The sequence below is a fragment of the Pavona decussata genome, unplaced genomic scaffold (assembly GCF_977016875.1).
Source record: "Pavona decussata unplaced genomic scaffold, jaPavDecu1.1 SCAFFOLD_206, whole genome shotgun sequence".
NCBI classification, from domain to species: Eukaryota; Metazoa; Cnidaria; class Anthozoa; order Scleractinia; family Agariciidae; genus Pavona; species Pavona decussata.
In genome coordinates, this window is record NW_028145611.1 from 5,001 (window position 1) to 15,670 (window position 10,670).

Consider the following 10,670-nt stretch of genomic DNA (forward strand, 5'->3'; position numbering starts at 1 on the left):
AGAAATAGAGTGACAGTCCATAAACAACAAATTAGAGACCCACACACACGAATGCTGGGAGTCAGCAAGCATATTGCTGAATGTGGTGCAGGATTGACTCCTCAGTTCACTATCTTTCCGTTTTACAAGATTCTCACGTGCAGCCCCTCAGAGGTCATGAGAAAGAACAAGGAGAGGTTTTTTATTTCGAAATATAAACCCGTTCTTAATGATTTAAAATTACGCTTATTGCTCTCGCGCGCTTCTAATTAAAACAGCCATTACTATTGTAATTACAATTACATATGTGACGTAATACGTAATAAGTCAATAAACACACTTTGCTATGCCTGAAGAGCCGCAACAGCGGTGAAACGCGTAGCGCAAAAGCAAAGAAGACTTTCGTTTTTCATTTGTTTTAGTATTTTCATTCGATACAGAAGTTTAAAGTTTCTTTATATATATATAAAAAAATACTCGCTCCTCATTGGCTGAGCACGCCAGTTGTGCATTTGGTTGGTTTCTTCATTTTGTGCTCAAAATCAACGAGTTCTTTGAGGTTCTTTGGAGTTCGACTCTTTAAGCCGGGTTATTTGTACTGACAAAAATACATGGAATCAAGTGCTGCAGCTAGAGACGAAATTCCTAAAGCTGAACTTCTCGTGTCTCTTAAAAGAAACAGCATAAGATTATTTGTGTCAAAGCTGAAAACTTGGATCGGATTGATATTTTGTTTGGCTAAGCTGAGAACTGAAATCAGTGATGGCCACCATTAGTGCTTTTACTTCGCTACTTCTTCTTACAACGAACGATAACCGACCTTAACAGTGTCCTTTTGATAGGAGGAAGGAGCAGGTGAAATTCAGTGGAAGAAATTACCTTTCAAGTTCCTTCTTTGGATCCACCGTTTGCTATTTGTATCGTTTTATGTTCCTGTGATTTTAACGCGGTAGGAAGCTGGCTTCACGGTGCAGGTAAACAATTAATTGTGCCTCGCGCTCGAAGCACTGTCACTGTCTAGTAAATTTTTGCCATACGTAAACCGCAGAGAAAAAAGGCTAGACCTAACCATAGAACAGAGATGAAATATATCCTTGAGTAATTAATGGAAATTAACAAACTGAGGTAATTCAAAGCATCAATACTGAAATAAAGTAAACAACGATCTTTGAAAAATTCACACAAACAGCGAAAAATGTGAAATCAAACTTAAGTTTTGCATTCGCTTTTAACGTTGTTTGAAAAGACTTTCAGTGAAAAATACTGACACATCTTAATCTTTCAGTGCCGTTATATCCTATTGTTTTAAGTATTTGTGTTTGTTCTCTTTCAAGATTGACAGATAAATGCTAAACTAAGAAATATTTGCGAGAAAAATTTGTCATTAGTTTATGCCAACGAGATAGTGTTGCGAGACGTTCGTTTAATTTACTATTTTAGCTAAGGATCTAATTTTCTTACATGAAGCAAAATGGGACGAGATAAGAAAGTAACAGGCTGACTCCAAGGGATATAACGAACATGGACCGAAAACATGAGCTCAAAAGACGGCTTTGAAGTAAGCAATATTTAATTAAGCTCACAAGTTGCAGTGTCAACACTGCAAGAAAAACAATATCTTGCAAAACAGCAAAGTTTTGTCAACAACATCACATGAATATACTCAATTCTGAAGAAGGGTTACATACCTAAAACGTCCGGTTTTTTTTAAACCACTTTTGACACTATCCGATAACATTATCAAGCAACGTTTCAAGTGCACGCATCTCCAATTGCAAGGAACTTTCCTTTCACCGTTCCTTGATAATCTGTGAGAAAAGTGCCCTCTTCGCGTTTTAAATGTTAAATGCCTGGCTGTCCCTCCATATTAGAACTACAAATTTTTTAGAAAATGCTTTGCCCAAGTGCAACATACAACAATAAAAGACAATCTCAAATTTGTTTTGTTTAGAGCTTAACGAAAGAATTCCACCAAACGGCGAACACTGCCTGTTGTCCTCGATCGCCGTCTCCCGTGTGCAGCCTCCAGATTCTCTCGGTGCGCCGCTACAATTAGCAGAATCCTAAATGTCTAGTCAAAGTTTAACTTCATTTACGACTTCATTGGCTTAGCAACTGGGACAAGGTATAATGTCATTAGTACAGAAGTTTCGGCGACTCGTGCCGTCAAGGAGATGGAATACGGATTCTCCTCATCCACGTCTAGCAGAGATTATGAAAAAGGAAGAATTAAAGATAACAGAGAACGAAGATAAGACCCCTTCAATTTACAAAGTTCCTCTGAAAGAAGAACTAACGTTAACGGAAAAAATGATCTCCAAACAATATTTTGGCGAGACAGGAGAGTTTGAAGACAAAGTGCTTCTTCTGGTTGGAGCGAGTGGGGCTGGAAAGAGCACTCTTGTTCAGGCCATGGTGAACTACATCATGGGAGTGAAATGGCAAGATGACTTCCGATTCAAGCTAGTTATAGACGAAAGCCAGAAGCGTTACATCACTGCTTACACATTTTACCCCATGGATGGTTCACCACTGCCCTACAAATTGACCGTTATCGACACTCCCGGTTTTGGAAATTCGGAGGGACTGAAAGGTGACAAATTGATCGCAAAACAGATAAAAGAACTGTTTTCAATTTCACCACCAAATGGCATCGATCACCTGAATGGCATTGGTATTGTTACCCAGTATGGACTAGCATATCTTACACCGACACAGGAGTACATTTTGGCGTCGATCCTGTCTATGTTTGACCTTTCCCAAAACATCTTTATGATGGTCACCTCTGCAGAAAGTCAGAAGCCTCCTGTCATACAGGCTATAAAGGACGCCGGAATAACACACTGCGACAAGTATTTCAAATTCAACAACTCGACCTTGTTTGCAAATGACAAGGAAACTGGCGAAAGCTTTGATGAGGCATTTTGGAAAATGAACTTTCAATCATTCGAAGCTTTCTTTGCCGACTTTTCAAAGGCTGAAAGCATTCACCTTGATCTAACTAACGAGGTGTTGGAGGAATGCGACTGCCTGCAAACTTTACTTGAAGGTCTGAACCAGCAAGTAACCAAAGATCTCGACAAGATCGACGAGATCCGAGAGGAGGAAAGGCAATGCATGGACAAAGTTCAAGATCACCTCCGTCGTTTGGACGAGATTGCTTTCAGACCCAACCCACTGCTAAAAGTTGAGGTCGTGGAGAAGCTCATTGACTCAGAGAAACAAATGGCCAATCCTGGATGGGAGCAGCGCATACAGTACCTTAAAGAAGCCAAGCGTTATGCAGAGATCCTGACTAAGAAACAGCGCCGTCTAGCAGACATCGCTAAAAGGGACGAAATGAAAGTCATGGACAGCACGCAAGCAAATCCTTCTATCTACAAACTTTCAATGAACGAGGACCTAAATAATCCAGAAAAGATGATCGCCAAAAATTCAATTGGCAAACCAGGAGAGTTCCGTGAAAAAGTGCTCCTGGTGGTGGGAGCGACTGGGGCTGGAAAGAGCACTCTGATTAATGGTATGGTGAACTACATCATGGGTGTTACATGGGAAGATGACTTCCGATTCAAACTAGTCATAGACGAGCCAAACGTTTCCACATCTAAAAGCCAGACAAAGTATATTACTGCATACACGTTTTACCCCATGGGAGGATCACGTTTGACCTATAAACTCACTATAATTGACACTCCTGGTTTTGGTGACACTGAAGGTCTCAAAAGGGACAAACTTATCACCAAACAAATAAAAGAATTCTTTTCGATTCCGCCACCAAATGGAATCGACCACCTTGATGGCATTGGCTTTGTTACACAGGCGTCCCTGGCTCGACTTACAGCAACTCAAGAATACATCTTTGCATCTGTCTTGTCCATCTTTGGAAAGGACCTTACCAAGAACATCTTTATGATGGTAACCTTTGCCGATGGCCAGACGCCTCCTGTGATTCAAGCTTTAAACGATGCTAGAATCCCAAATAATGGCAAGCATTTCAAATTTAACAACTCCGCCTTGTTTGCAGACAACAGGGAAACTGAAGTAAGCTTCGACGCAATGTTCTGGAAGATGGGTTTCCAATCCATTGCTGCTTTTTTCGCTGACTTCGAGAAAGCCGAGAGCGTCCGCCTAGACCTTACTAAGGAAGTTCTGAAGGAACGCGAGCAACTACAAACTTTGCTTGAAGGTCTGAACCCCCAAATTACCATGGGTCTCAACAAGATCGAAGAAATGCGGAAAGAAGAGATTGTGATGCAACAACGTGAAAAGGAAATTGAAACAAACAAAGAGTTCACGTACACCGTCGAATTTGACAAGCCACGCCAGGAAGACATAAGCGGCCAAGGAATACACACGACGACTTGTCTGAAATGTAACTTCACTTGTCACAAGAGCTGTGTATATGCTGACGACAAAGACAAGTCACGCTGTTGTGCAATGGGTTCCAATGGCTATTGCACTGTATGCCCTGGTCATTGTTACTGGAATGAGCACAAGAACCTTCCCTTCCTTTGGGTTTATGAAAGGGTTGTTGAGACAAGAACCTCAGAGGACCTCAAAAAAAAGTACGAAACCGCTAAAGAGGGCAAACTGAAGGTGAAAGACATGCTCGCTAAACTTGAAAAGATTCTTCATAAAACGCACAAAGAAGTACTGACCACGATACGCAAAGCCCAGGAATGTCTTCGTCGTTTGGATGAGATTGCCCTTAAGCCCAACCCACTGTCAAGCGAAGAACATTTGGATCTTCTCATTGACTCAGAAAAACAAACAGCCAAGCCTGGATGGAAGCAGCGCATAGAGTACTATGAAGAAGCCAAGCGTCACGCACAGATACTCTCTAACGTCAAAGATGTAAAAACAGCCGAGACCAAAATCGAAGAAACCACAAAAGGTGGAGAAAAATGGTACTCTCGATTTAAAATCTGGTAAGAAACAAACACTAAGCAAGTGGCAAAAAACCCCACTAAATGTTCTCGAGGCAGTGGGGTTTTGAAGCGACCAGTTAAGGTACCTTGATTGACCATCTAGTAAAATACTTTAGAGTAAATATGTAATGTTTAGGTTTTCATTTTAGAATATGAACTTCCTAAACCAATTGATCGTACCATTTTGCTATTATAACTAAAACGTTAACCTAGTTGCAAAAAAGTGGCATCACAAGTGACTTTCGCAGTCAGTTAGTAGAGAATGGCCATTTGGTCAGATTTCGCATTTCGTTAGGTGAAAAATGTAGTATATAATGCAAAGCTTTAACACTGTAAAAACTGACGTTTATGAAATGAGTTGCAGTGATGGTACCCATAGACTGAGCGTTACGTATGTTGTCTTGACAGCATCAAAGGGGTTCTTTTAATTGGAAAAAGCTCTTGCTGCTGGAATCAAAACATTAACTTTAGAAGACTATCTGTTTGTAATTGTTTGCATAATAGTAGTTGAGGTTTTATTGCCAAAGAAAACAAAAGTAAAAAACGCAAGCAAGAAACAATGGTACGATAGAAGTAGCACCTTTTATGCATGTCTTTCTAATTGAAACTTAGTGAGTTTATCAAACAAATTTACAAAAGCGGATCTACTAGAACAAGTATCTCTTATTAACGTTTAAAAAGTTATCTGATTTCCATTAATCTGTGTATACGTAGGACGTTTCAACGTTTTTGAATAAAGTAATTATAGTGGCATAGTTAGCTGTGTACGAATATGTAAATAAAATGATTGACATGTTATAACTAGTGAGCAGCTTTGCAGGCCTTGGAGACCTGGTAGTGTGTAGAATATTTACTGCTAATGTAGTTCCTTGAAGTAATTATAGAACCAAACTTAACTGTAGTTGAGTGGCAGCTAATAATAGATCTGTCAATCAGGGTGCGATTAAAGAAGTATTCACAATTTCAATTTATTTTTGAGTAATATGTAAAACCACGGTTTACTGCCGAAAACAAATGTCGGATAATGTACATCGGCTAATCAGGCTGTGGCCAAAAGTATTATGAAACGAATCTTAAATCGTCTGCCTGTTATTTCCATTTAGAGTAATTATGAAACGTAAGTAATTAGCTGTAGTAGAATGACAGACAATAGATCTGCTTTTTAGTCATATAGGATGCAGCCCAGCAAATCTACGTTTTAACAGTTTCGTTTCTTTTTGAAGTAAACATAGGGCCATAGTTGACCGTAAGAGAATAACAAATAATAGATTTCCTTCTCAAGATGAGGCCCAATACGTATTAAAGGGTGAAACTGCGTTTCCACGTTTTAAAGTAATTATAGAAGCATAGATAATCTTGGGAGAACGGAGAGATAATAGACAATATATCTGCTACCCAGCCTTTGATCCTTTTGCTTTTTTTAATTAATTATCGAATTCTAGTTAAATGTGTTATAAGAATAATAGACTATAGATTGCCTAGCTCAGGCTCTCGCCCAGCGAGTATGTTAGGACGCAATTCTGGTTCACCTTTAAAGGAATAATGGAATCGTAGTTATAGAAGAATGACAGATTATAGATCTGCTACTACGGCTACAGCCCAAAATTAAAAGCGTTTAACTTTTGGATCTCTTAAGTCAAACATAAGAAATACCTGCCTATCTTAAACAGGGACCCGCACGATAAAAGTAACCTTGGCCTGGCCAAGACGCCAGTCACTTTATTAACTGGAGACACTGATCTGCGAACAGCGCAGATTCCAAGCGGTAAAATACAATAGAATATCAACAGACTTAATTTAAAATTAGTGTGCTTATTTACCTCGTGAAAAAAAGCTTGAGATTTCTTATATATATTTTGTCAAAAATATATTTTTAACAGCTAAGGGTATTTTTTCAAGACGAGTTCGGCTTTTTTTCTTGAAATGTCTATGTCCACTATACCCGTAATGTGGCGTTGAAGCGGTGATTGTGAAAAGTGGGAGGGGCTATCTCTTTTATAGTACGGGTACCTGTTGAATAGCTAAAGTAATGAAAGGATTGTCTTTTTACTGAAGAGTGTTTTGTTGGTATCAAGTTCAAGCTTGATTGAGTGGCAAATAATTCAATTCTATTTTCACACATGGTTTGCAATACATGAGTGGGTTTTGTCACAGATGTAGATTAAAAGTATTATAGTACTAGTTTTTTTTAATGTTTTGCATTTTCTCTTGGAGTATACATTAACTGTAGGATTCATTTAGTGATGTTGTTGCGAAAAAGCATTCTTTTTAGAAAAATAACCAAGCACCAAGCTGACGATTATTAACGGAGGCCGACGCCCTATAATATATTATTTCAAAGAACAATTTAAACGAGGACCCGCGCTATATAAGGCAGGTTGCAAATATCCCCATAGAGCATGGGCACGATACAGTAGAATATTGACAGTAAAAATTTCAAATTGATATTCAGCTTCCACCTTGACTTAAAATGCTCAAAATTTACCCAAGAAAGCAAGAGTTGTATCGACTGAATTACAATACTTTCGTCAACAGTCTTTAATTCTTGGATTATCTTTTCAAAAGATGAGTCCAATTCACGTCTTCCTTTAATTTGGTCCACCATTTTTAATTAGGTGTTGCAGAAGTGATTATATAACAAAGGTGGGAAGAGCTATCCCTTTCATAGCGCGGGTAGTCCTTATTTGAATGATTACAGGTAATGAGCATGAACGAGCGAGTAACACCTGCCACAGAATAGTAAGGGTGGACTTTGTAGCCCTGAGAATTGCCTGGTTTGCTCACGAACTGAAAGTTACCAGACGTGCATTACAATATTACTCCTGGCGTTACAGAGTTGGAACACGACCAGATACGCTTGCCCCGCTTAAATTGACCAAGTAACAACATAAACGTCTGCCAGTGAGTATCTACCCAACGTGACTTCTATGAGGAGTGACATGGTGATGATGCAAGACTGCCTGATACTGAATTGAAGAACATTCCGGTAATACCTGATGTCTAGCTGACTGCTGACTATATTGTGAGTGCCACGCACGTGGTTTAACCACTGCAAATGACATTTGGAACAGCTACTGGAGGTATTGCTGATATTGATTCCTGTACATTCAGATAAATACGCGAACCCTTAGATGGAAGATACTCAGTGGGTTTCTCATGGTCCCATTCTATTGCAAGTATCGGATCGAACTGTGAACTGTGTTAGGTTATTACTTAGTTGTATCGCCATCATAGTCATACCACAAGAAAAAAAATGACATAGCTTGTTTACTGTGAATGAGAAAATATGTCTAACAGTGCACAATTAAACTCGTCTCTTCTAATTTTCAACTTTTGAAAGCGTAAGGAACGAATCGCCTAAAATGGTGTGACCTACAATCCTGGCCAAATCCATCCTCGAAGACCCAGGGGCAGTTAGTCGGGTAGCTGGGATTTTCGTGGGCGAAAGTTTACTGTATAAGAACGGGAGAGCCCCTTTTGACCACGAAAATTCCTGCTACCAGACTAACTGCCACTGGGTCTCCGAGGATGGGTCAAATCGCTCGGGACAGAGGCCTCGCTGGAGCCAATCCATACTTGGCTTAATAACCCTCTTATAATGCTAATGAACAAAGGCGAATCAATGCGTGCGAAGTAAGAAATGTTAATGCGCAACATTGAATGTGGGGCGGGGGAGATTACGTTCATGAACGATTTACAGCAAAGATATTGATCTTTTTGAGGCAAAGAAAAGTGCCGACAAAATAACAAAAAAGAGCCAAGTGTACCCAACCCAGTTGGCCAGGATTGTACCTCCATTTGGTTCAAAATACGCCACAGAAGGTAACACTGCAGTATAAATACCGTACTTTCTCGATTAAGCGCCCTCCCTCAGTTGAAGGCCCTCGTAACAGTCCTCGCCAAAGAAAGGAAGTTACAAACAGTCAGAATAGCGGAATAGTACACGAGGTCCATATTCCGTGCCAAGAACAATGAATAAATGAAGCAGTTTCTTGATGTTAAAAACACATAAACAAAATTTGAGATGATCGAGATCGCTCGGCGGTTATTCGAGAAAAATGCGGTATTACTCTAATTAGTTGCAACAGTGTCAGCGTTATGACAAAATATCGATAGAATTAACATTAGCTTAAACTAGGTTAAAGCATGGTTCTTTATGTTGCCTTAATTCTTTATTCATAAGTTGTTTTCCACATATGGTTCTCTTGTTCAAAATTGCCTCATATTATTGTCTTTTAACAAACATAATTTGTGCACAAGGTTTTCCAGGTTTTTTTTGCTTCGTTTCAATTTGGTTTCAGTGTATTTTTGACTGTCGAAATAAACAAAGTTTTTAAACGATAGATAGCTGAAATTTCACATTTTATTTTTTCTTGCTAGCAGAGGCCTCTTTTCCGTTGTATTCGCAGAACTGACGGGCGCCACGGTTACCTAGCGACCAAACCGTCACGTGATGCCATGTTAGTATGCGGGCTCACTAAATGACAGCAGAATGACTGTAAACGAATGCGCGAGAGACAGTGGGCTCAAGTCACAGTCAGCAAACAATACAGGGAGCATCCGTTTTGTAAGCGTTGTCCACGACTTCGGAGGGCGGTTGAATCAAAGACCCAGGGCAAAGAACTCTTTTCCTCGCGACCGTCAGTTCAGCGAATACAAATTAAACGAGGCCTCTGCTAGGAGGGAAATTTTATTTTAAAATTACGGATAGAATTTCGTATGTGATTTAGTGGGTGTTGGCCTTGACTGACCTACAACAAGAACCATGCTTTAATTAAATTGACTTGATTGGTGTACTTTTTTTTCTTTGTTTGTTGATGTAAAAGAATAGACCAAAGCTTATTATAATAATAAACTGTTGGCCTCAAATTTCTGCATTATTTTTTTTCCTGAACTATTGGTTGTTTTTGATTGATTGAATACAGTGAGTCATTCTTGTTCTAAATGAGCCATCTAGTCCTTGCCTTAGCATCCTTGCCTAAAATGCAAATCATGCAAGTAGCCAGAGATTACAATGATATAAGTTAGACGTTCTGAATAAACATTTTTCCGGCCATGAATCCTCCGGTCGTAGAGCGGATAACTCTAGTCTATAAATAAATCACAGTCCAGTGAATAAAATTCATTCGTTTGACTACATTTTATGGGCTGGATAGCAGCTTAAAACAACCGGATGGGTAAAAGTAATCCACTCTTTTAAAAGGAAGGTGCAGTTTTTATAGGGAATCAATTTCATTTTTGACCTTTCCAGTTAAAGGTTATATAATAGTCGAACACAAGAAAGGTGTTTACATGAAATGGGGTGTACCCGTGAAAATACGCCATATTTATTTTCTGTGCCACGAGGCAACTGGGAATATCGTACTAACTGACCACTTGACTGGAATTCCAGTTTCCCCTGACAAGGACTAGCGAAAGAAGGAGGAGCTGTTTGCAAAGACACAATCACATGATTTGTAACTAACATAAGAACACCGGTACAACAAATGCGGCTTACAGGTCTCGAATGAAATTCGTACTAGTGAACTGATAACATTCATTTGAAAAGCAGAGAAATGGCATCCCTTCCAGGAGCGGTAGTAATACTCCCAGTTGCTCTGTGCTGGGTGCCCTGTGATTGCCCAGTATCCTATGGGTGGGGTGGGGGTAAAAATACGCCTAGTCACTTGATACTAGTTATCCTTTGATGAACTAATGTTCCATGCAGGGGGTAGGGGACAGTAATACTCCTAGTTGCTTCGAGCTGGGTATCCTGTGATGGGG

General features: G+C 39.6%; 1 protein-coding gene across 2 annotated transcripts; it reads left to right on the forward strand.

The window, feature by feature from the left end:
• Positions 1-2,015: 2,015 nt before the first annotated feature.
• Positions 2,016-8,147, forward strand: LOC146460958 (uncharacterized). 2 transcript variants are annotated; one of them, XR_014857518.1, is made up of 2 exons: positions 2,125-5,701; positions 5,737-8,147. XR_014857518.1 is itself a non-coding variant. In XM_085087509.1 (1 exon), the coding sequence occupies exon 1, from the start codon at positions 2,110-2,112 to the stop codon at positions 4,909-4,911; it is 2,802 nt and encodes a 933-aa protein (XP_084943635.1). In that variant the 5' UTR covers positions 2,016-2,109; the 3' UTR covers positions 4,912-8,147. The 2 variants fall into 2 exon arrangements, 1 of the variants encoding a protein (XP_084943635.1); XM_085087509.1 differs by having other exon boundaries at positions 2,016-8,147.
• The last annotated feature ends 2,523 nt before the right edge of the window (positions 8,148-10,670 follow it).

Coding starts and splice junctions, on each gene's coding strand:
- LOC146460958 (XM_085087509.1), top strand. CDS start 2,110: ATGTCATTAGTACAGAAGTTTCGGCGACTCGTGCCGTCAAGGAGATGG.